The 27032-nt window shown below is 47.3% G+C and overlaps 1 protein-coding gene across 7 annotated transcripts in view; it reads left to right on the plus strand.

Annotated features, from left to right (window-relative positions):
- TKFC (triokinase and FMN cyclase) overlaps positions 1-27032 on the plus strand; it is a 360998-nt gene that overhangs the window by 274134 nt on the left and 59832 nt on the right. For all 7 annotated transcript variants that reach the window (XM_085648511.1, XM_085648509.1, XM_085648513.1 and 4 more), the window contains 2 exons: positions 5943-6059; positions 22973-23095. In XM_085648511.1, the coding sequence (XP_085504637.1) occupies positions 5943-6059; positions 22973-23095 (240 nt within the window). The remainder of the gene's footprint in view (positions 1-5942; positions 6060-22972; positions 23096-27032) is intronic.

The following is a 27032-nucleotide window of genomic DNA, read 5'->3' on the forward strand; positions in this document are numbered from 1 at the left end:
GCCACTGTAGCTGTGTGGCCCCCAACGTAAAGACATACTTACAGTACCCCTGGGTGAATGGAACTAGGGTAGAAGCTCTGAGGGATACAGGTGCCAGTGTCACTATGGTGAAAGACACACTGGTATCCCCTGAGCAATACTTGATTGGGAAGTCTTACCCAGTCACCAACGCTGACAGTGTCACCACTAGTCATCCCATGGCCATGGTAACATTAGGCTGGGAGGGGGGGCAGGGGGGGTTACTGGCCTGAAAACGGTAGTGGTCTCAGCAAAGTTGCCTGTCTGCTTGGAAATGATCTGGAAACCTCAGCCTGGGCTGAGGTTGAGCTAAAGGCCCATGCAGCCATGCTGGGCATCCCTGAATTGGTGTGTGTGCAAACCAGAGCACAGAGCAAGAGGAAGGGTGAAAAAGTAGGTCTGGAGCCTGAAATAATGGCCCAGCCAACCAAGAGAAAAGGAAAGAAGACTGGGGAACCAGCTTCTACACAGCAAAACATCCAGGACCCCTCTCCCAGGGAGAGGATTTGGAAACCCCTGAGGGAACTGAGTCCATGGAGCTTGACCCTTACCAGTTTGAACTCTTGGGCCCAGGGGGACCCTCTAGGGAAGAGCTGTGCCAGGGTCAGCGAGACTGCCCCACTCTTGAAAGCCTGAGGCAGCAAGCTGTTTCAGAAGCAAGGGGAGATGTCAGTGGTACCCACAGAGCTTATTGGGAAGAGGGATTACTGTATGCTGAGGCAAGAAACCCCACTCCTGGAGCCACCAGGAGGGTGGTAGTGCCACAGAAGTACAGGGAGTTCCTCCTAACTTTGGCTCATGACATCCCCCTAGCTGGACATCTGGGGCAATCCAAAACTTGGGAAAGGCTAGTGAGTCACTTTTACTGGCCCCAGATGCACCAAAAGGTGAAGGTGTTTGTCAGCTCCTGTGTTACCTGTCAAGCCAGTGGCAAGACAGGTGGCCATCCAAAGGCCCCCCTCATCCCACTACCAGTGGTGGGGGTCCCCGTTGAAAGGGTAGGAGTGGACATTGTGGGTCCACTTGAACCTCCCACAGCCTCAGGGAACACATTTATTCTAGTGGTAGTGGATCATGCCACTAGGTACCCTGAAGCAATTCCACTTAGGACTACTACAGCTCCTGCAGTAGCCAAGGCCCTCCTGGGTGTCTTCACCAGAGTGGGGTTTCTTAAGGAGGTGGTTTCAGACAGAGGTACCCATGAGGTGGACACTGGTGCACCTGTCAAAAACAAAATCTATCGACAGTCAGACCAAGTCAAGGAGAGCATCAAAGCCGAGGTCAGCAAGATGCTGGAGTTAGGGGTCATTGAACCCTCTGAGAGCCCCTGGGCCAGCCCAGTGGTTCTAGTCCCCAAACCTCATCAACAAGGTGAAAAGAGAGAGATGAGGTTCTGTGTGGACTATAGAGGGCTCAACTCTGTCACTAAGACAGATGCTCACCCTATCCCAAGAGCAGATGAGCTGATAGATAAATTAGGGGCTGCCCAATTCCTCAGTACCTTTGACCTAACTGCAGGGTACTGGCAGATTAGCATGGCCCCAGGAGCAAAAGAAAAGACAGCATTCTCCACCCCTGATGGGCATTATCAGTTTACTGTGATGCCCTTTGGGTTAAAGAATGCCCCTGCCACTTTCCAGAGGCTGGTGAACCATGTCCTGGCTGGGCTGGAGTCCTTTAGTGCAGCTTATCTTGATGATATTGCTGTCTTTAGCTCCACCTGGCAGGATCACCTGATCCACCTTGGAAAAGTTTTAGAGGCTCTGCACAATGCAGGTCTCACTATCAAGGCATCCAAATGCCAGATAGGGCAGGGCACTGTGGTGTACTTGGGCCACCTTGTAGGTGGAGGCCAGGTACACCCCTTACAACCCAAGATCCAGGCCATCATGAACTGGATAGCTCCAACAACCCAGACCCAAGTCAGGGCATTCCTTGGCTTGACTGGATACTACAGGAGGTTTGTGAAGGGGTATGGGTCCATTGTGACCCCCCTCACAGAACTCACCTCCAAGAAGATGCCCAAGAAGGTGAACTGGACAGTTAGTTGCCAAAAGGCTTTTGCGACCCTAAAAGAAGTAATGTGCTCAGCACCAATTCTAAAAGCTCCAGATTATGCCAAGCAGTTCATAGTGCAGACTGATGCCTCTGAGCTAGGGATAGGAGCGGTCCTATCCCAGACCAATGATGAAGGCCAAGACCAACCTGTTGCTTTTATAAGCAGCAGGCTACTCCCCAGAGAGAAGCGTTGGAGTGCCATTGAGAGGGAGGCCTTTGCTGTGGTTTGGTGCCTGAAGAAGTTGAGGCCATACCTGTTTGGTACTCACTTCCTGGTTCAAACTGACCACAGACCTCTCAGATGGCTAATGCAGATGAAAGGGGAAAATCCAAAACTACTAAGGTGGTCCATCTCCCTACAGGGACTGGACTTTGAAGTGGAACACAGACCAGGGACTGCCCATGCCAATGCAGATGGACATTCCAGGTTCTTCCACTTAGACAATGAAGACTCCATAGGACAAGGTTAGTCTCATCACCTTTCGTTTGGGGAGGGGGGGTTGTGTGAGAAAGTGCCATCTTTCTTGCATGGTATGCCCCCACTTTTTGCTGAATGTACTTTGACTGAGTGTGCCCTGGACTCCTGCCAATCAGGTGCCCAGGGCCTATGTTCCTTCCCTAAAACAAACCAAACCCAAATTGGCAAACCCTGGCCACATGTCAGCCCCTGGTAAATGGTACCCTAGGTACCCAGGGCCTTGTGACCAGGGAAGGCGTCTAAAGGCTGCTGCACTCCTTGTGTCACCCTTAGAGGCCCTGTACCCTTACACACACACACTGCCTTTGCAGGCTGAGTGTTTGGGTGCAAGACAAAAACAAAGTCGACATGAAACACATCCCTGTGTGCCATGCCCATCACCTACACTGCCATGGCATACATCAGTCACCCCTCTAGCTGGGTGCCTTATGCCAATGGTGTGGGCAAAGGAGCAGGAGCCCTGTGCCCCTACAGTGCCCAGGTCCATTCCTGAGCACTGTAAGTGTAGTGCTGCCATTTAAGAGTACATGGTGCTGAGAACTCGTCAAACACAAGCTCCACAGCACCATAATGGCAACACTAAAGACTGGGAAGTTTGGTATCAAACTTCTCAGCACATTAAACCCACACTGATGCCAGTGTGGGTTTAATGTACCCAGCACCCCAGAGGGCATCTTAGAGGTGCCCCCTTAAACCTAACCTACAATCCACGTCTGCTCTGAGGCTGCCTAGGCTGCCACCCAGCAGACATGTTGCTGGACCCCTGGGTAGGAGAGCCCCATCTCTCCTGGGCCTGCAACAATGCACATCCTGGGCGAGGTGCTAAATCTCCTCACTAGGATAGGCAGGGGGAAGCTTCAAAGGCATGCCGCCTCTGTGAGCTTCCCCAGGCCCCTGCAACCCCCCACTCTAGCGGGAAGCTTTGGCCGGAAACCCCAAATAAGGACAGGGGATGTGCCAGCCTGCCAACCCCACCCCTCAGGTGGGGGAGGCGAGGTGAAGCACATCTCCGGGCTCTCGCCATCTTGAAGATGGGCAGCCCTACCCTATCAGGACTAGGCTACTGCCCCCCTCCCACAGGAGAGAGGCAGGATAGGGGGTGTACCCACCCCAGGACAGGGACCCATTGGTCCCTGCCCTTCACCCACCTGTAACACCCCTAAATCTAGTATTTAGGGGCACCCTGAACCTTCCTTCCCCAGATTCAAAACTACAAAGAAGAGCAAGAAGAAAGAAGACCTGCCCCGCAGCTGCTAAAAAGAGGAAGACACCAACTGCTTTGGCCCCAGCCCTACCGGCCTGTCAACCCTCGAACCTGCTCCTGCTCCAACCCGGCATCTCTTGTGGCCAGCAACCTCACCAACCTCGGAGGACCTTGGCTACCTTTTGGCTCTAAGCCCCTGGGACTCCCATGAGTAGAGGCTCTACTCAAAACCTACCTCTAATCCCTTGCAGCAGCCCGGAACCGCGAACCCAGCACACTCTGCACCAGCCAAGCCTGGCCAGTGCCGGAGTGAACAAAGACCCCGAGGATGACCCCACGGCGACTGTGACCCCGAGTCCGGCACCCAAGGACCTCCCGCGACACTCCTGAAGAAGCCTGCAGACTCAGAACAAGGTGCCCCCCCTACCACGAACAACAGAGGGTAAGATTTCCCGACACCAAAAGGCACCCCTGCACGCGGCTCCCTGCGGCCCCCTGTGCCCAATCCCGGGGTACCTACCTAACCTCCAACTACCCAACTTACCTCTCAAAGTGGTGGTGGCACCTGAAGAGTCCTCGTCCCCGAGCTTGCAGCCTTTTTCTAAACCGGAGATTTCCCATTGAAATCAATTGAGCGCTCAAAGGCTCAAAAGCACTCTGCACCCAGCCGCCCGAGTGGCCCTGGCAGTGAAAACTCTACACCTACCTACTTCCCCACTTGCCCTGAGTAAGTGACCAGGAGCCCAGCTTCCACAGCCGCGTGGCTTGCCAGTCCGCAGCCACCAACCAAGGCCACCCTATCCCTCATAGGATAACATTGGGCCTAACTCTCTCTGCACCCGGCCGCCCTAGAGTCGCTGAGGGTGAACCAACTGTACCTACCTGACCCTGGGGGACCCCTGAGTCTATGCCCAGAACCTCGACTCTGCCAGTCGAGTACTTACCCTTAAACCGATAACTCTATTTTCCTCACAGGGTAACATTGACTGGCTTTTTCCTGAAATTTCTTCTAAGTGTGGACTTTTCAAATCTTAAAATATTCACCAAAAATCAGCCGAGTAACGAAAACGAAATTATTCACCTGCTCTTAGGTGAGCTCCCAGTGCCGGATCTTGGTGCCCAGCACCGACTCTGCACTGACTCTGAAAAATACTTACAACTGTACTTACCCTTAACCCAATTTTCTTCCATAGGAAACCATTGACTGTTTTTCTGTGAAATTTCTTCTAAGTGTCGATTTCTGCAATCTTTAAATATTCTTCAAAAATCGTATAATATCTGAAAACGTAATTACTTACCTGTTTTGGATAAAGGTCCCAGTACTGAGTCTAGGCACCCAGTACTGGATTACAAAAGTAACGAGAACATACTGTACCTGCAACTTGAATTTTCTTCCATAGGGAATCATTGACTGTTTTCTTTGAAATATTTTCTAAGTGTCAACTTTTAAAATAGCTAAATATTGTTTAAAAATCATTACAGTAATTAAGTACTGACCCAGGACTGAATCTAGGATCCGGTCCTGGAATTCCAAAAGTAATCTAAAAAGTAATCTGTTGCAAATAACTTGAATTTACCATTGAGCTCAATGTATTGTGTTTAAAATAGAGTTGCCTACTGCAACCACTTGTAACTGTTTACAAAAGTCAATTGCATATTCGCAAAAGTATTTAAATGAAACATCTCATTCTGAGAAAGTATATTTTAAATCCAAGTGTTGGTTCTAAAATAAAACAAGCATATATTTTTTATATATATAAAACCATTGGCCTAGAGTTCAGTTATTGAGTGTGTGAGACCATTTGCTGACTGTGTACAACAAATGCTTTACAATGTCCTCTGATACTGCCTTACTGCTCGACCAAGCTACCACTTTAGAGAGTAAGGTTATATCTAACTTTAACCTCTGTCATACCCTGGGGGACTGTGGACTCTGTACACCCTGTACCTATTAAGGAACAGTATATACAGAGCCACTTTCTCACAGTGCCTTAATGCTGATTCCAGTGGTGCCAAGCCTACATTTGGCTGTACAGATCCCATCTGCCTATATATGGCGATGTCCTGTACCAGTGTACATGGATCCTGTCTGCCTGTGCCTGCAGATCAGATATATCCTGTCAGCACTATGCACCCCACTCTATATCCTAGATTTTTTATAACCGATTTGTGCTTGTTTTCCAGAACAGAGAGGAGTGGTGATCGAGCGAGCAATGGCAGGCCCTTTCATGACTGCTCTGGAAATGGCTGGTGTCTCTCTCACTTTCATGCAGGTGGACGATGAATTATTGCAGTTGATAGGTAAGCACTTAAAAAATATCAAAAGACACTAGGAACAAAACAAAGATGGAGTGGATCTGGTGTATCATTGAGTACCTGTTGCAGACAGTGCCTCCTTTCACAGACTTGTCTGGCAAAGAGGGCATGAATGTAAAGTATTATGGAAGTCTGTGATATTTCCTGAAATTAATTTTAGTCTATGATCAAAATGCCTTTCTAATTGTTCTTGTATCATGCTCAAGCTGCCAAGTAGCCCATCAGAACACTTTTCATGGTGATGACGCGGAGGATAAGTAGAGACCGTGAGAGCTAAAAGATATCACAAAATAGGCCATGATAGGGGTAGAGGACATATAGAGTGCAGGCCATGCACAAACATGGATACATATTTTTCAGCCCTTGCTCTTGCTTCTTACAGAGGGGCAGCGGAAAAGAGTTTCATATAGTGGTGCATTGTAATTGAAGGGGGTTGTGCCACAAACGGTGGCATTGCGCCAGGTCAAGAAGTACGGTGTCATGGAAGACTGAGCTTAGGCTTTTGTGTGGTAGCTTTATCCATGACCATGCATGACTTATACGTGACTTTGTGTACAAGGCAAGTGTAGTGTTGGGAGTTGTGTGGTCTAGTCATTTCAGGCATTCATTGATTCATTAGCCGGGTTTCAGGCCTTGGCTGTCATGGATACCTGTATCAGTAGTTGCTGTGAGAAACCCACTGTAAGTACAAAGAAATGTTTGGGAGAAGAAGAAACTGGAATTTTTTGTAACACCATTGACTTGAGTATCAAGTGATAGATATTTGTTGAATGAGACTCCATTGTTGATAGCCTTTCTAGAAAGAAGGTGGCTGGGAGGCCAAATGTGGGCTAGTGGACTGGTAGGAAGGTGAGGCAACCCTATCCTAAGTTCAGGTACTCCTTCTTTAATGCACTGAGCCATTCCATCCTTTATTGAATGTGCGTGAGGTAGTCCACATATTGTCAGGGATTCTGACTTTCCTCTCATCTTCTATGTAAATTGGGTCTTGGTATCATCGACTTGTAGCTGGAGCCATGAATGTTGCTCGGAAGAGGTGCTAACGCACTGCAGATATTTGGGATAGAAAAAAAGACTAGTTTTACCTGGTGGTTACAGCTAGCCAGGAAGGAACAAGAACTACTGCAGTGTCATTCTCCTAACTTAATACATCACAAAGAGGAGAAATATTTTACGTTTAATAGTATTGAAGACTACCAAGAGGTTAAGAGGGATCAAAGCACACAAAGGGCCTCGGCTGAGCAGCTTCTCTCAGTGACTTTGCCAGCAAGTAGAATGCGGTTTTATCCAGGTGGGGGAAGAGTTGTCTAGTTAGCACTGCTTCAAGACTGAAATTGATTACCTTTGTAGCGTTTGACAGATGTGTTCTTTAGATCATGGGGGATCTTCCCTGAGGTGCAGAAGGTTTGATGAGTTTTGCTATGGATGACAGAGCCATTTAGATGATTGTCACTTTGCAAATCTCAGTGGGCGGGGTTTTAGGTAGATTAAGATATGTATCTTTAGGACTTTCTGTATCACAGCTTCCATAGTTTAGCAGAGCTTTGTGCTTGAGGTATTTTGTAATCATGCTGGAGTGAATGCACAGACATATAATAGAAATGTAACGAATCAGTGGAATTAGGGGAGGTTATATAACTGTCTGGGCAAACTTTTGACCTGTACATCTCTGGAATGCTGCCTTTTTTTCTCCAGATGTGGAATAAGTGATCATTTCCCACTTTCATTTTAGGTTTTACAAGAGCGCAGATTTTATTCTTGTTGGATAAACTGGAAATATGGGGGATGGTCATGTAGTGTTTGTAGGACTTTCGAAGATGTTTCTTCCAGGTGATCTTGAACCAATAGCGACACAGTAAATGGAAATGAGTCCTGGTGGGAATCAGAATTATGTGATCATCGATGATCACACCCTGGGTGTTCACTGCTTGTTCACATTTCAATTTGAGCTGTCACAAGCTGGAACTCTCTAACAATGAAGATAATCCATATTGAAAATCTACAATGGCTTTTATGCAGTAGGTGCCAGGGTAATATGTTGTTGAAGACTTTAGACACACCTTTCTGCATTTTATTTTGTTTGGCAATCTTCCCCACGAAGCATGTGGCAATATGGTTTTCTTTAAGGGTGACATGATTAATTGGAAATCCAACTCGACACCTGGCAGTTACCATGGCACATCCTCCAAAGCACAGAATTGTGTAGAAGATATTTCTGGATGGGTTTTCTCACTTTATAAATACAGTATAATCTACATACACCAGAACTCTGATGTAGGAGATGTAAGTAGGTTGGTTTAAAAAGGACATTATAGCAAAGGTCAAGAGCATAACATAACTTCGATTACCAGACGACCCGAATATTCCACCCAGGACTTCGGTACATTTTTTTTCTTGCTCTAGGAAATTTTATTTTCCATCAAAATGATCACTCATATACAAGTAGTGGCCCATTGATGCAAATGTGATAGCTAAAACTCAGACACAATTTTGCAGTGCATAAGAACATGATAGTGAAAATGAGTACGTAGAACCTCAGTCATTGTGGGCACCATTCTTGAAATGTTGCCGAGAGGATGGCAACCTAAAGTGCTGGTTAGTTCTATTGAACATTTTTCTATCAACTAAGCCAGCAACATTACAAAGGATTGGCTACACTAATAGGGAGAAACCTTTAAAAAGGGAGGGATCCTGTGGACTTGGCCACCACCATTTGGGAGGTGTACAAGACAGTGAATAAAGGGCGGGCACCAGCATTAAAAATTGGATACAATAGGAACCAAAATGCACAACTGACCCAATTAGAAAGCGAAAAAACACAATCTAGACTCCTCCACACACGCCATAGAGTGTATGAATTGGGTGAACGAACCAGGAAAATGCTAGTGTGGTTGGAGTGTGGAAATATGGATTTTTCTGGTCAGTTATGTCCCCTATCTTGGACCCCAACGGTTCTATGTGCATGTTACAAGTACATGTATGTCCCCTCCAGTTCCAGTTATGAAGACGCAAATACATGTGCGTCCACCGTTAACATGTCCTCTTTCAGATCCGCCATGAATGGGCCGGATATTTCATTCCAAAATACGAAAGGCCACCGCCTTTATATGGTTCACTTATGCCATTTTACAGTCCAGGCAAGTAGGCCCTGATTCTGTCATCAAGCTTTTCTTGCTTTCTGTCTCTGAAGCTCCAGTCCGAGCCTGCATCTGTGACCATGAACTTTGTCTCATCCTCTGCGCGGCTCACGATGCCTGACATCAGCTTGCTGCCTGCCAAGAACTGTATTTCACCTTCGGAAATTATCTGCTCCGCTCCCTGCCCAACGCATTCCTGTCTAGTAGCTTAAGTAAACATTCTGCCAGCTACCAAGCAAAGGCCCGGCTTCTCTGTCTTTATGCAAGTAATTCATAGCCCTGTTACTATGGAAGATTCCGCCCTCGCATCTAGTGTAGACACTTAGACGCTTGTACACGCACTAATAGTCAGTATAGTCAGTATAGAATAAGATTCCACTCGAAGAGACCTCTCTTTTGGATAACTTAGTTCTTTAAACATAGGATGTTAGATATGATTTGGGATTAGGTTGACTTGACCCTCCAGACTTCTGTCGCCACATGTAGAGCTAAATGTCAAGTCCCCTTCACCCCCTAGCTGCACGTCAATCACACGTCATGCTGCTGCGCGCGCATTTCTGCCAAGTATTTCTGCTGACATTGCGAAATTCTTTCATGTAACCACCCTCTTATGACATCACATCTGATGACGTTTCTTTCATCACACCCAGTTACGCCTATCTTTGCCACGTATGAATATATTATCTCCACTATCAATTGTTACGCCTCTTGTATTTGCTTTACTGTAATGCTTATTGTATAAAAGTAATTGATTATCAATAACGTATGTACTTCACTTCCTGAACCTTCGTGGTGATGGAACCTGGAGCAACCGATTATAATCGACCTCTGGAATAAAGCCCATTCCGAACCTCTAATACCACGGATTCTGCCTCTTATTTACTGAGCTATTTCATTATGTTTCTGTATCAAATTAAGTCCCGGTAATTAAATTATTTACCACATGAAAGACGTGATCAGGTGGCCAGGTGGGTCCCAGAACTCTCACTCGACGACGGGACGCGGGTGACTGACCCACAGGAGATGGCACACGCATTTGCAGACCACCTAGAAGCGATATACTCTTCCAAAACTACCACCTCCGCCGACAACTCACGCCAGCTCTTGGAGGAAATGCCCCTTCCCACCATCTCAGACCGTGACAGTGAAGCCTTAGATGCTGACATAACTACAGAAGAAATTTGCACAGCCGTATTTGCCATTAACTCTGGGAAGGCAATGGGGCCTAATGAGATCCCAATTGAATTCCTCAAAGGCATGGCCCTAAAAATAGCTCCACACCTTAAGAATATGTATTACGTGAGCTTGGAACAGGGTGTTCTTCCCCTGGACCAGTGGCTAGCATCTATCGTCGTCATACGTAAACCCAATAAACTAGTGACCAATTGTAGTTCATATAGACCCATTTCCTTGATTAGCTCAGAGGCCAAGGTATTAGCCAAACTTCTTGCATCGCGCTTGCTTACGGTCCTTCCCTTCCTGGTTCATAATGACAAATCAGGTGTCATTCCAGGCCGTAACACAGCCCTAAATATTCGCCGAGTCCATAACGTCCTTAGCCGACAACCATATTTACAGGAAGACGCGGTTATATTGTCACTAGACGCCGCAATGGCGTTTGACTCAATAGAATGGCCCTACCTATTTGAGGTCTTAGCGAAGTTCGGATTCGGTCCCCGATTTCGACACTGTTGTACAATGCACTATTGGCCCAAGTTAGAGTAAATAACCATACATCGCGTACGTTTGCTCTGCGGAGGGGGACTAGACAGGGGTGCCCCTTGTCCCCCCTTCTGTTTGCTTTGTCTCTGGAGCCGCTTGCACACTGGATCAGGCGTGATGTATCCATACGTGGCATGCGTTGGAGTGAAGACATTGAAGATAAAATCTCATTATATGCAGCCAACATTTTGATTTATTTAGCATCCCCACGAGCCTCACTTAATAGCCTACTCAATGTCATCACAAACTTTGGTAAATACGCAGGGTATACTATTAATTGGTCAGTCAATACTATATGTCCTACATGGCCCCCCTCCTAAACTACCACGTGGATATGAAATCGATGTGACCACTGAAGGTTTTAAATATTTAGGAATTTATATCACATCTGACCCCAAAGTATTTTACGATCTGAATCTTCTTGGCCCCCTCAGACGGCTACAAGACGATGTCAAAAATTGGAGAACACTGCCCTTGACCCTCCTGTGACGGGCAGCATTATTTAAAATGCTTACGCTACCTAGATTTTTATACGTCCTCCAGAATTGCCCTTTCCCCGTTGCCGACACCTACATCGCCGCTGTAGAGGGAGAGAAAACCCAGACTTTGTTGTGGGATGGCAGAGCACCTCGCATTGCTCTCCGTAAGCTAACAAGGGGGTCGTATGATGGGGGCATTGCCCTTCCCGACCTACGCTTATATTATTGGGCAACACAACTAGTAGCAACAAACCACTAGATTCACGGCTCTCTGTCGAATCCAACCTTTCACTTGGAGAGGTATTAAACTGGAAGGGAGGGCTATATGGGAGCAGTCTATAGTGGGGTCCGAAGAGGCCGATATCTTGGTCCTATGTCGCGGACGGTAACCATATGGCACCAAGCAACCAAGCGCTTGGGATGGGCCGGCAAACTCACGAAGCTGGGACTGCTCTGCCACCACACGGGCTTCGATAAATGGAACATCATCGGCATATCACATATAGGCTATTTGATACACAGGGGCAAACTCCTCACCTTTAAAGAGCTAAACATAATCTGGCCTCCGGGGAGATTTTTCGTTATTTGCAGATCCGACATGCACTTCTGACCAATATCCCCGATGCGTCCTCCATACCAGACTCTTCTCCTTTAGAGGACCGCCTGCTCTCTGAACCGCTCCTAGCTAAAGCTGTATCCTGCACATATCGCAAGCGCTGTAATAATTTGCCTGACTCCTTCCAAACCCTCCGAACCCAATGGCAGACAGACATAGGGCACATAAGTGACGAGGACTGGCAGAATGCACTAATGTCCTCCAGGGAAACGGCGATAAAGCATCGCTTCCATCTCAACCAACTAAAAATCCTACATTGCTCATATCTCTCTGGGGTACTTCTCGCAAAGATGGGCTGCAGGGCAGACGCGTTATGCCTCAGACGCTGTGGTCAAGATGGCACTTTTTACCATATCCTCTGGGACTGCAGCCGAGATACGCCCTTTATGGGACAGTGCAACCAAGAAAATGAGGGACACGCTAGGTAAACACATTAATTTGACGCCAGGGTTGGGGATTCTCAACATAAGGGAGGCCACTGATCTGACTGATATAGAACAACAATGGGTGGCACTGGGCTACTTATTGGTAAATAGGGCTATAGCAATGTCTTGGGGTTCCAGCGTACGGCCCTTAACGATTAGATGGGTGGCAGAAATGGATTGCTGCATGATAGCAGAAAAAGAGGTCTATAAGATACGAGGCTGCCACAAAAAGAGGGATCGAAAATGGGGGTCTTGGAATGTGTTCAGGGGTGAGATTTGCACGTCACCAACAGACGATATGGCAATGCACAACAGATTGGAACTGTTCAACTCCTAGATGCCTACCATGTGTAACACGTGAGTGTAAATTATACTGTATCCTCAAATCGATATGTATTGTGCTTGATAATGATAACTCTGTGATTTCAGAAATAAAAAGTTATAACAAATAAAACAAGCATTTGCAATGCAATTGGTCTCGCAGTTGCGCGAGTTTGAGCTATTGGCATTGTAAATGGCAATGCCTTTTATTTACAGGAAGGGTTTTAAAACATAAATAAAAGGCATTGTCATTTACAATGCCAATAGCTTAAACTCTCACAACTGCGAGACCAGTTGCATTGCAAATGCTTGGGCAGTGAGAGCTAGACACCCGCCGCTTGGATAAGCCCTGGCTGGTTGTGTTCAATAGGACACGTTATGCGTGTTGTATTTTTTTTTTTTTTTTTTTTTTTTTAAACCGTTTATTACAAAACTCAAAAAATATACAAAGATGGGCCTACAACCTTCCGGCCGGCCGGCCGCTAGTAAACAAAAGGAGCATATGATACACATTGTAGAGCGCGCGTTGCGGCTAAGGAAGATGCACAGGAGTTAGCAGCGTTGATAGCCACACCATCCGGACCCCACTGTACGGTTTCATTTTAAACTGAAATAACAACCAGAAAAAACAAAAACCACAAGGCAATCTACAATCAGAAATAGCAGCATGTGCTCCCCTGAGAGGGGGGCCCTACCAATCCATAGGAGTATCAAGAAGGGGAAGAGATCAGGATTAGGGCTGGGTAAAACTCAATGGCGTGTTGTATTTTCAAGTCTGTTTACGCTTTTGCACCGCAAACCTTATTGCGCCCACACTGTCTCCTGGCACACGTTAGACGGCTTCTTTTTGTAATGAACTTCAGGATACTTCCTGTGATCGATTTAAAACAATGTTTATTATGGTAAAGTTTCTTTGTGTGATTCTTTTTCAAATTGTCAAACATTGAAACTTTAATTAAAAATGTAATCAGAGTGCTACCAGTGGAGTTCACGATCGAGGTTGTACTTCCCAGAATGCACTTGTCAAATATATGGTTCCCTTTTATGTTCTTTGAGCAGTACATTTATAAGCATTTACGACGGTTCTCTAATGCAAGATGGTGGGGACCCCCTACGGAACGCAAGAGGGTGCTCTCGGTCCCTCATATCTCACAGATATTTATTGGTGTTGAGCTGAAGGGCAGGGGGCTCCCTGTGCGCGGGGGCTGCGTTACATCCCTGGCTGTATGTTGGGTTTCAGGTGGCTAAAGCACAGCTGCCAGTCCTTGCTTTTTAAGCCAGTGATGCACTGTATTTCGGGAGTTGCAGTTTCACTTTCGACATTACTGATATATGCTCACAGCGTGCAAACTACTGTTGCTAAGAAGGAAGCTATGATTAAGGGTGCCACACACGACGTGAGGCTCTTGTTGACGATGGAAAAATGGGAACCCTTAAGGTGTAACTGTCCCCACGTTTGTAGGATTACCCGTCACTTTTACGGGAAAACGTGCCGCACAGTGGGGCTGACAGTCACACACTTATAATGAAAGCATCGAAACCAGAGTTTCAAAGCCAGGGTCGTTGGCTACCTAAAGACCTGCTGGAATGCCTCCAAGTGGCATGGCACCAACTACTCATACTGGAAGAAGGCGCCAGGGATGTGGGATGTGCTATAAAGAGAAGTGGCATGTGTGCATCTTCTATGAGATGGAAGCAGAGCACGGACCCAGTTTTATCTGAAGTGCAAAGAAAGTCGTTATTCTTTTTTGGGAGATTTTGGTGAAAAAGTTGGGATCTGTGACATCACGGGATCATCAGAAAAGCTCCAGAAGATGGTACATGAGCTGGGTGGGTTAATGTGCTTTTCGAAGATATATATGTACAGCTTGGAGGCGAAAAGCTACAATTCCAGCAACCTTCAAAGAGTGTTGATGTGCCTTGTGCAAAAATCTGACATGTGCATGCGCCCTGAAGCCTCAAGCGGCAATAGCATGGGGGTCATGTGGCTTAACGGATGAGCCAAAGTCAAAGTCAAAGGCTTTATTTCGATAAAGAAAACATATCATAAAAGCTACACATTAAAAACAAAAGTAAGCTATTTACATCCGTCCTTAGGTTCATTATTTTCAGATAAAAAGAGTGCATCATAAATAATTAATTAAAAAATTAATTAAACATTTCATTTAAGCCTTTTGCTTCTAAGGTGCCAAGCCCATGATAAGAATTTAGAGAGGGCACAAGCATATAATGGGCGAGAGTCTGACATTAGAATGCGCAATGCCTCGGTGTGATGCCTAGTTCCTAGCAACCGGCAACTGTTTAAGCCATCTTTTTCTTGGTTGGAAGTACTCCGGGCATTCGAACATAAAGTGCGCCAATGTCTCATATCTGGTTATGCAGATGGGGCAAAATGCTGTTGTCTGGGCTGGGAGTTTCCACCGAGATGTAAAGACATGCAGTGGGAGAGTCCCAGTCCTGAACCTGAAGTAAAGGGCCCTATCAAATGGCTTCCCGATAATGTCCAAATAGGGTTCCCGGAACGGCAAGTCTTTAAACTTCAAGAAGTCATCCGTAAGTCTGCCCAGCGCTTGATTGTTGCTACTTCGGGACGCAACCCAGTTCCAATACAGACTCTTGAGTGTTGCCTTCGGAGGGGAGGACTTGCCAGCCCATGCCTCGCTTAAGCCCAGATCGCCGAGCAGGGTTTTTATGTCTTTTAACCATTTTATTTTGTGCCATCCGGGTAATGACATAACTTCAGAAAGCCCTTTAGCATATTTGGCCAATTCAGGGACTCGCCACAACCGAGCCCATAAGAGCAGCGGCCGCAGCTTCACCAAGTCGCCAATAGGGCGGCAGCCTAGGTCAAGCATTAGTGGTGTCATCGGGGTACCCTGGGGAGTGACATGATGGCCCGACAAAATTTATTTTCGGATCTTGACAGCTCGACTGTGTTGTTAAAACCCCATAGTTCTGCCCCATAGAGGGCAGAGCTAACTCCCCTTGCTATGTATATCTCAATAACAGGGGCTATTGGTCTTGCTGCACAGGAGCACTGCTCCTTGAATAAAGCCCCTGTAACCCTCTTATGGGCTAACAACATTTTACATATGTGTGATGTCCACTGCATGTTGTGTGATAATCGGATGCCCAAATAGTCAAATACATCCACCCTTCCCAAGGGTACAGAATTCAGCATCGGGGGATGCGCAAGTTTTTTTGGGGGATTCCTCACGAGGTATTTTGTTTTGTCTGTATTGATTACCATGCCCCGCTCCGAGCAAAAAATCTGGAAGTTGTTAAGTAGGTTTTGAGGCCCATTGAGGACTTGGACAACAGGAGCGTGTCGTCCGCAAAGAGGAGGGTAGGAATTCGCTCGCCCGCCAGGGATGGTTCGTCTGAAGGATCTTTCAGCAGATGCTCAACCACACCGTTGAGATACAAGGAGAAAAGGGTGGGAGCTAAAACACATCCCTGGCGGACCCCTCTCTCTACCGGGATTCTGTTGGTTTTCTCGCCCTCTGTGCCCCATCTTATTTGGGCGAAATTGTTTTCATGGAGCCTTACAAGCATTGAAAGGATGTAATATGGTAGCCCCATGTCAAAAAGGACTCTCCACAGGGTCTCCCTAGGTACAAGGTCAAAGGCAGTCTTTAAGTCGATGAACGCGGGATAGAGACTGCCTTTGCCTATAACCACCACCTTCCAGTATATTAACATCAGTCTGAACGCTTGTTCTATCGTGCCCATGCCAGCTCTGAACCCTGCCTGGTAGTCAGAAAGGATGTAGTTTTCATTGGTCCATTGCAATATTCTACCCAGCAACACCTTGCCAACCTCCTTCTGGGTAACATCCAACAGACTTATAGGCCTATAGTTAGAAGGATCGTCCCTCTCCCCTTTTTTAAAGATGGGGACGACCTCGGCCCCTTTCCAAGACTCAGGGACGGGAGCACCTCTATGGATGGCGGTGAGCAGGCAATGGATGAACTTCCCCCATTTCGGAATGTCTGAACGAAGCAGGTCCCCAGGAATGCCATCTGGACCGGCTGCCTTTTGGGGCACAATGGTACTAATGGCATGCTCCACTTCCTTAATTGAAAAATCGGGCTCACCTAAGGCCCCCTCCCAGACATAAGGATTAGATGTAACTACGATGTTATTCTCAGACTGGCGAGTATACAATTTTGAAAAGTGGGTAAACCACACTTGACTAGTGATATTACATGTAATGAGGTCGCTATCTGGTCTATTTCTAGCTTATTGTTTCCCAAAAACGTCTGGAATCTTTACCAGAGCTGGCCTCTTTTAGAGTGTGCCAGTATTCCTCTTCCCACTCCTTTTTGGCGCTCGCTATTATTTGCTTATGCTCTTTCCTAGCTCGCTGTATCAAGGGTTGTGACTTGCCTTTAATGGCCTCAATTAAAGCTGTTTTTGCATGTCTACATGCCGGTGTATACCAATCGTGTTTGCCCCTTAATTTCCGGGATGCCGTATTCCTGCCCCCGCACACCTGCTTCAGGAATAGTTCCCCTACAGACCTGACTGTTTTCTCGAAGACGGACGTTACCCTCCCTGGTGCTGAATGGGCTGGGTCAATAGTATCCAGCTCCGTTTGCGAGGCTAGCAGTGTTTGATGTATAGTATTTAGCTTTGCTCCGTCAAGTGATACTTTGCTCCACTTTAAACGTCTCCCACAGTTAGAGACAGAGATTTTGTGGGCAGGCTTTGGGATCGTTGCAAGTGTTTTGCGTGGCCACAGGTTTTTAAGGGTTAAGGAAAGCGAGTTATGATCGCTTTCTACAGAGGGTGAGACTACCATGTCCTGTACTGAGCCCCAAAGCATAAAATCAAGTATGGCTGACTCTATTGAATGTATCAGCACCCATGGGGTCCGAAGTTGTTCGGCCATTGGCGGCTCTTAGCCCATACTCCATGGTCAGCGCATTCAGCTGGATTACGCTTTGGGACCATCTTTTAATTGGTGGAATGGTTAAGACTGGGATGCCCCTTCTGGCATCATCTTCACCCAAGTCCAAGATATCGTCTGTTGCAAGGGGCTCGTAGGTGCAGTTGAAGTCTCCTGCGACAAGGACTTGGGCACTGTTGTTGCAATCTCTAAGCTCGCTTTCAAGGGTAGTCACTATCGGAGATAGTGAGCCATTTTTTGTACCCCTAACGTAGATGTTGAATAGCTCAAGGATTTGCCCCCTGTATGGACCCCTCAAGGAAATCCTTAGAATGTCAGGACTATTGCTTATGGGTAATGTGGCAACCAAGAGAGATGCTTACCCAAATGAGAAGACCCCCTGAGGGGCGGCCCTTCCCAGTTCTAGAGGGTACCGCAGGCAGGAAATAAGTGGCATACCCAACTCGATGGAGGGGTTTTAAGCTCCAGGACTCCTGGAACATGCAGATCTTGTGCGCCTCCACCAAGGCATTCCACTCTGGTGAACCCAGTTTCCTTTGGATGCCTGCTAGATTTCAACTAAGGACCTTGAATGTTTCCATAGTGGCGAGGGCATCACTTGTTAGAGAGCCCAACCGTTCACTGGGAGAGTTGGGCTGGGCTGTAGGTGTCGCAGTTGCTAGGGTAGGCCAGGGAGGAGGACCCAAGACCTGTATGGTTCCTTGATCAGTTGTATGCACCACTGGGGTCAGATGGTCAATTATGTGTTTGGTATGTGGATTTGGTAACAAATGGTGATGGGTACGTCAGTACCCTATGTCAGGACCATAGTTTTGTCGCCTGTTAACAAGATTGGGGATGGAGAAAAAACAGTCATCGTTTGAGAACCCTCCCCAGGATTGAGTTCCATAAATCTGTAGTGGGGTTGGAAGCGCTTGTTGCGGATAGAAATACCCCAGACCCACTATTCTAATTGCACTATTGGGGGACTCGTTACGATAGTTGCAAATGTACTTGGCGGCGCGTGTGTCCCGGAAATTAACTAGGATACAGTCGCCGGGAATGTCCTTAGCTCTACTGCCCACCCAGCCAACTCTTCTAACAAGCAGAACCTTTCCATCTAACTGCCTTGGTAGGGGCGTACTGTTATTCAAATAGTGTGTGGTTTTGTTCCTTAGTTCAGAATATGATTCAGTTTTACCAGGCTGTAGCCGGGGAACTCCCAACAAAACTACTACGCAAGGTAAACTAGCTGGGGGCAGGTCAATATAAGGGGACCTAGGCTGTTCGCTACCTGATTCGCCCGGTCTGCTAGTCAGACCTTCCCTCGCTTTCGCTACTTTGTTAGGGGTGATTTTGTTTTTGTCTCCCTGTGTCTGTGATGGTATTGCAGTGCTCACTCCCTTGCCTTCGGTGGTTACTCCTTTGCCCAGGACATTTGTATCACCGGTGTGGGTGGTTTCACTAGCTCTAGGCCCCTTGTCCCCTTTTGTCGCTAGGCCTTTACTTGATTTGGTTTTGTTTTAGTTTTTTATACCAGGTGTTGGGAGATTGCTGCTACCCGTTTTCCCAGGGGGACCTTTATGGGGTGCAGGAACAACAGTAGGTGATTGCAATGGATCTTGCATATTTTGATCTTGAATAGCAAGGCTGTTTTTCAAGTGTAACTTAATTAGTACCTTTAGCGAAAAGAAGTTGTCAAGGGTCCCTTGTTCAAACATTTCGAGCCTTTTTGCAAGCACCTTTAACCTCTCAAGTACCGAAAAAATAAGGGACTTCATAATCTGTTCAATATGGGCAATGAGAGCAGTATCTTTAGGGGTGCTTAGCGGGCTTTCTAGATTTTGGCTTGCGCTAGGCAAAGGTGTAATAACAATATTGGGAGTTCCAATGATTGTTTGGGCAGAGGGTTTCTCTAACAGAGCTTCTAATCTTTGCAAAAAGAGATCTCCAGGAATAGGGCCATCATTATCAAGGAGTTCACTCTGGGGATCGGGCACATGGCTACAGCTACCCTTTTCTTGAGCTAATTCATTCCTGCCGACCCTTTTCCGTTTGTTCTTCAAGTCATTTCCCATGCCCCTTTTGGATCTTAGATCGGGAGGTTTTTCCCCACAAGGGAGTGGAGGCCTAAGCTTAGCCAGTTGCCCTCTGGTGGTTACACGGGGACTGATTTCGCTTTGGATTCCCTCGGAAGACAGGGTTGAATTTAGTGATCTTGCATGGTTCTCACTAGTTTTAGGGTTGTCTGACTGGGATACATAAGCAGTCGGAGTTTGAGACAACCTAACGTGTGGAGATGAAGAAGAAGTCTCAATCGGCATATTGCCAACCAAGGGCGATGAATCTTGGGGCACTGTAACCTCCCGAGTGGCTGGCAATGAGACAAAGGAGGGTTCCAAGATAGAATCATGAGTTAGTTGTGAGCATAGATAAATTAGATGGAAGCAAGGGGGGGGAGAAACCCTACGGGTAGTGACAGGCGGCGTTCCGTATTTTCGATGGCATTAGCCACCACACCAATTGTTTTTCGTAACATACGGTCCATCGCCGTCAAGCTAGGGAGTTGGGGAATGGCCACTGTTTGATTTGCTGCGGGGGCGGGTCTTAGGGCAGGGCGCCTTCCCATTTTGTGAAAATTTAATAGCAGTTGTCAACCTAAATGCGGAATGTACGTTTTTTTTGTTTGTTTTTTTTTAACTTTGTCAAGGCTATCCAAGATGTAACACACACAATGACACCATGAGGAACATAAGGTAAATTGAGGAAAGTGTACCTATATGCAAGCAGACCTCAGCTTGGCAGCTGCTCGCAAGGAATCACAAAGTTGACAAAGAGGCCCTTAGTGCTGCTACAACTGTAGAGAATTGGAACCAAAGGGGGTAGCACAGCACAGCCTCCTCATGCCACTGAGGGCCACAGAGGGCCCGCCCTTTGCCCGGGCTTCGCCCGGCGTCCCGCGTCGCGGGAGATCCCGACCTTTCAAGCGCCTCCAGGCACCAGGAATGACGCACTCCGAGAGCGCCGCCGCACAGCCCGCTGGGAATCCGAGTCCTCCGCTCGGCGGCCGTGAAGGATCTTACATGCGGCAGCGGGAGGACTCGGCTGGGCAGAGGCAGGGGAAGCAGGTCCGCTGTGGCTAGGGGTGAGCTGCTGGTACACCGTTCACCAGTTAATGCCCCAAAGTTGAAATGAGGGATCCACGCTCTGTCGGGAGGTCCCGACCTTTCAAGCGCCTCCAGGCACCAGGAATGACGCACTCAGAGAGCGCCGCCGCACAGCCCGCTGGGAATCCGAGTCCTCCGCTCGGCGGCCGCGAAGGATCTTACATGCGGCAGCGGGAGGACTCGGCTGGGCAGAGGCAGGGGAAGCAGGTCCGCTGTGGCTAGGGGTGAGCTGTTCACAAGTTAATGCCCCAAAGTTGAAATGAGGATGACGGATGAGCTGCTGCCTTTGTAACTGGGGGAACAGGTTCGAGTCGGTTTAGTCTCTTAGGCTCAATATCCAGTGATTCTGGGCAAATCACTTATTCTGCCCGGGCCTAAAAAAATCTGCCCTCGTGTAATGTAAGCTGGTGCTGAGGCAAAGCGCTCCGATGCCTTTAAGACAAGTTAAAACGGGGCAGTCACAGGGATTCAAATACAATAAGTCACCCGACTGGTTTATTTTGCTAGGCACAGAAATACATGCGTGCAGACCGCAGTTCACATATTCCAGTTCCAATGGTTTTGATAGCTTAGGGCTAGGTGAAGCTGGAGAAGTCCGCCATAAAAGCAGAACAAGCAAAATCTCTATTATTGTCAGTTTAGAGTCACACAAAACATACTATCTGTGGCCATACTCGCTATCTATGCCGGAGCACCAAAGGTTGAAAGGGGGTCTTGCCGTGACCATTGTTTTCAGAGGGCGGATTGTGCATTCCAGGGGGGGAGGGGAGGGGGGGGTGTCAACTTGAAGCACTGGAACAAGATTGCCAGCACCAACACATAGACCGGTGGCCCATAGCGATGGAAGAAACCGGTCGAGGCCCCAGTTCACGGACCCATATACCTCAGCACAAAATGGCGGGCCAGCAGATGGATACAAACTGACACCCAAATTAATGATGAAACACTGAACAGACCCACCTGACGGAACTGAAATGGATAGAGAAGGCAGCCACGGAATCGGTAGGGCGGAGGACCAGAAATCACTGATTTTTCAGAAGTTATCGTGACCAAAGCACTCAGGAATGCAAAAGGCAGCAGCTTGTCAGGGACGTGGACTCAGGTATCCAGGCGAAGGCAGACACGGGGAGGGAAGGAAAATGGGGGAAATTACAATTTACTCGGACAAAAAAAGGCAGCCGCTAATTGGGACGGCAGAGTCGGGGGAGGGGAGAGCTGTTTGACACAAGAAGTGCCGCGGATCGGACGCAGAACGGGAGGGGACGGACCGCGCATCGCGCACTAAACACACAGCAAGGTAAAGTGCAATAGGTCTTGCCTTTATAATGCGAGTGGCGAGCTATCGGCTTTGGTAAAGGTAGTTTGTAAAGTTTTGTTTAAAAAAAGTAACATCAACGTCCGTGAGACTAGCCCTGTGGTGGGGGAGGGACAGTTGTGAGAGGCGCCATGAGGAAACAATCTCTCGGCATGCTGTGGCTGGGGCGGGAGAGCGCATTCCAGGCGGGGGAGCGGACCCTTTGAAGTATGATGCCGAGGCTGTGGCTACACGTGCACGCGCCTGTGGGCTGAAGCGCTTCCCCAAACGGATTGCATAGCGGCACGATGCACGTGATTGTGCACGTGCTTGCCATGCAATCCACTTTTGGGAGCACTTTGAAATGCTCCTCTTACTAGAGTCTCGCATAGCGATTGCGTAAACGCAATAGCTAGGCGAGACCTAAAAAAGGGAGGGATCATGGATTTGATTTTAACATGATTTTCAACATTTGGTACGATGTGAAGACTGTGGCTTCATTGTGTTTTATGTGTGATGTGGAAAATCAACCTATGCATATAATAGAATGTCATGGAGTTTGGCCTGTTGTAGCAAGTAATTATTTTCTTTCTAATCTCATGTTGTAGAATAATCGATTCTGAGTAATAATAAAGTATTTAAATAATTTCCCTTTATAACCCATCTGCAAAATCAGGAAGAGTCGGTAGAATTAAGCTCTTATTGAGACATTTACTTGGACACTATCCTTGGTTTCACTACATGCTTCTGCTGCTGCAGTGGGTAAAAGGAATAGCAAAGTGGGGTAACATGATTATCAAGTAGTTGATCCATGCCCGCCTCTGGACTTGTCTTTTCCCTTTGCAGATGCTGACACAGAAGCACCAGCATGGCCCACTGTAGCTAAAGTGTCTGTATCTGGCCAGACACGTTGGCTCCCAGCTCCAGGAGGAGGGCAGACAGAAGACAAGGTCTTACACAGTGCAGGGGGTATGTAATATCTGTAAATACGTTTGGTCTACTGTGTTGTAATACAAATCATTTCTTTTTTTCCATAACAAATTTTATTTCGTATTTGTGACATAATAGCCTGCCGGACTACATACTTATATTGTATTGCATGTTTAACTAATCAACCATAACATCACAAACCCAATGCAAGGTTAATCGTGATCTGTTAATATAGTCCCCAGGTGGTGTTGTAGTCCGTAAAAAGTATTGTTAGATATATCACATCTCAGGATTGTATGTTTAGATTTCGGAATCTATGACTTCCGAAATCAACGTTTAGTCTTCCAGCACAAGTCCGCAACATTCAGCCTATCTCCGCCATATTTTTGTGTGCTTCTATGGGCATCCCTGTAACCGAAAAACTGGTAGTTCCAGTCCCATACAAAAGTCCATCCCTTTTTTCCATGTCCTTATTGCCGGAGGTTTATCTGACTTCCATAGTCTTGCTATGTCTCGCTTAGCAAGGGTGAGACACACCCATAGCAAGTGACGCTTATATCTAATGCTTCCTATTTAATCCGCTATGTGGAGTAATATTAGCCTAGGGGATTTGGGGAGCTCCAAACCCAGAATATCTGCAAAGTATGTAATTACCCCTGACCAGAATCCCTCAAGAGCAGAGCATGACCATACTGTATGTATGAATGTGCCCTCGTCTTTCCGGCCTCTTAGGCATATGGGGGATTCTATCAATCTGGCCCTCCATAATCTATAGCGTGTGTCATAGTGCCTGTGTAGAAATTTAAACTAGATTAGTCTCAAGCGTGAGGAGATGGCGGCCCCTCAAGAGGATTCCAGAGCTTCTGTCTAGTCATCAGCATCTAAGGTGCCAATGTCTGCTTGCCAAGAGGTCTTCGGCTTTTCGAGTGTTGTGGTAATGTGTGTAATGAGAGATTGATATAGAATTGAAATCGCCTAGATCACCCGTCAAGAGTTTGCCTTCTAATGGGTTAAAATCGGGATGTGATTATCTTGGCTATGTGGGGCATGATAGCATGACGAAGCTGCAGATACCTATAGAACTGGGAGTTAAGCATTGAATATTCGTGTCTGAGTTCTTGAAATGATTTAAGTGTAAGGCAGTGCATTACGTCTCTGATAGTGGCAAGTCCTATCTGATCCCACCCACTAAAGCCTTGAAGATCCGCCAGGTGAGGCAGTAATCTGTTTCACCATAGAGGCGTCTCAAGCGTAATACATTCCCACCAGCCCATCCATCTGAGAGAATGCCGGCAGGTGAGTATTACCACTCTGGTGGCAGGGCCTGGAAATCTGATCGACTGTATAGGAATGATGCAAGTGTGGGGTCATCGAGTAGCCATCTCTCCACTGCGTAGGCCAGATCATCACAGGGTCCGTACCACCAGTCATTTAACACCTGTAGGTGTGATGCTATGTGGTAGGCTTGGATATCCGTAGTAGCTATTCCACTGCAGTATGTTGATTGAAAGCATGTGCGTAGTTCAACGCAAGATGCGCCACCACCCCAAAGGTGGGTGGTTCTGTAGATGATAAAGGAATTGTGGAAGAGAGATAATTTTGAATCTGGCTAATCTCCCATGGAGGGATATGGGTAGTCCTGACCATGATCGTATGTCTGTCCGTATCTTATTGGTTGTGGCCCCGATGTTTCGATCCCACAACATCTTTTGATCTTCCGATAGGAAGACCCCCAAGTATTGCAGCCCCTCTGCAACGTGTGTTAAATTTGCTGCCCATTTGCCATTCCCGAAAGTTCCCTGTAGTAGCCAGATGGTCAATTTGTGTACATTCGTGTATAATCCAGATGTTTCCCCGAACACTTGCACTATCTGTAGAATTCTGGGTCCTGATCTGCATGGGTCTGCGAGGAAAAAATAGAATATCATTTGCATATACTGCTATGCGGTCTGAGAGGTCCGGTGTCTATTCGAAGCCTCTAGCGAGTGCATCCTTACAGAGCCATACGGCCCAAGGTTCAATCGCAAGCGTGAATAGCGGGAAGTTGGGGCACCCTTGTCTTGTACCCCGCCTGACAGGGAAGGGGGCTGAAATGCAGTTTGCTATCTGGATGGTTGCAGGCAGGTCTGTATATAAGAGACAAATATATGCTCTAAAGGGTGGGCCGAAGTTGTGTCTTCTGAGCAGCGTGAAAAGATATGTCCCACTGACTGAATCAAAGGCCTTATCCTTGTCGACCAATAATTGTGCGGCTGGCCTACCTAGCTGGTCTAACGCTGCTATCGCATTATGGACCTTTCTAATATTGTGGCGGGTGGAGCGGCTAGGCATGAAGCCCGTCTGATCTAGATGAACTGGGTCTGGTATGTATGGTAGGAGCCTATTTGCGAGGACTTTTGCTAGTAGTTTCGCCTCTGTGTTCAGGAGAGATATGGGGCGATAGGAGGCATGTTGGTCAAGGGGTCTTCCTGGTTTAGGGAAGACCACTATCTTCGCGTGTCTCCAGTGCGCTGGTAAGCGAGCAATTTCTAATGCATCTTGGATGGTGTTAAGGAGGTGGGGTACTAATTGTGGTATATAAAATTCACTAGGATAGCCATTAGGGCCTGCTGCTCGGCTAGTGCGCAATTCTGTTACTGCCTTTGTAAATTCCTCTAAGGTTATGGGTGAGCCTAGGGTCTCCCACGTATCCTCTGATACAGCTCTCAGTGGTGTCATCAAGGAAACTCTCGATCAGGGATGAGCTGATTACTTCCTTGGGCGCATACATTGCCTCACAGAATTCTGCAAAGCTCAGCACTATCTCGTCAGGGCCTTTAAGAACTTCTCCCTGTGCGGCACAAATTGCAGGGGGGAGGGTTGGGTTTCGAGGCCTGCCAGCACAGGCTGTATAATAGGTTTCCGGATTTGTCAACTCATTGGTGGATCCTACTTTGGGATGCTAACCATGCGCATCGAGCTTTCTCTATCTATTCACTCTGGTATTGTTATTGAGTGAGAATTTGTTGTCTGCGCGCCATGTGCGCTCCGCTATATTGTCCCTTGCTTTTGAGTGTTATGAGATGGGCTTCTATTGTGTAATAAGCTATGTGTTCGAGGCATATGAGCTGCAGATTATACACTGTGCATAGATCGCCATCTGGTGTAGGGCCCGGATGTTTGCAGTTTGTTTTTCCTCTTGGAAAGTCTTTGGAAGTCACGAGGTCGGTGACTCCTGGTTCGTATTGCGCATGGGCTTCGGCTCCATCCTCAGATTGTTTCTTTCCGCCATCGGGCTCGGATGTAATACTTCGCGCTCCGGTTCCGAACTTTTCCAGTTCAACGATCGACGCAAATCCTCGCTCATCGAGATCCTTCAGATAATAAATCATCTTAATCATCGACACTTCTTCGATTCCGGTCGTCAACGGCGGCCTTCGGGCCTATCCCGGCTCCGGTCTCGGCTGATGGAAAGAACTCCCTTCATGAGGTGTGCAACCTCTGCCTCTCCCCTGAACACGAGGCTCGAGACTGTCCCGCCTGCAAGTCTTTTAGATCCAAAAAGACTATTCGAGATCGAAGGGCCAGACGCAACATGGCGCACGCCAATGTCTGCTTGCCAAGAGGTCTTCGGCTTTTCGAGTGTTGTGGTAATGTGTGTAATGAGAGATTGATATAGATTTGAAATTTTATGATCGCCTAGATCACCCGTCAAGAGTTTGCCTTCTAATGGGTTAAAATCGGGATGTGATTATCTTGGCTATGTGGGGCATGATAGCATGACGAAGCTGCAGATACCTATAGAACTGGGAGTTAAGCATTGAATATTCGTGTCTGAGTTCTTGAAATGATTTAAGTGTAAGGCAGTGCATTATGTCTCTGATAGTGGCAAGTCCTATCTGATCCCACCCACTAAAGCCTTGAAGATCCGCCAGGTGAGGCAGTAATCTGTTTCACCATAGAGGCGTCTCACGCGTAATACATTCCCACCAGCCCA

The sequence above is a fragment of the Triturus cristatus genome, chromosome 3_2 (assembly GCF_964204655.1).
Source record: "Triturus cristatus chromosome 3_2, aTriCri1.1, whole genome shotgun sequence".
In the NCBI taxonomy this organism is placed as follows: Eukaryota; Metazoa; Chordata; class Amphibia; order Caudata; family Salamandridae; genus Triturus; species Triturus cristatus.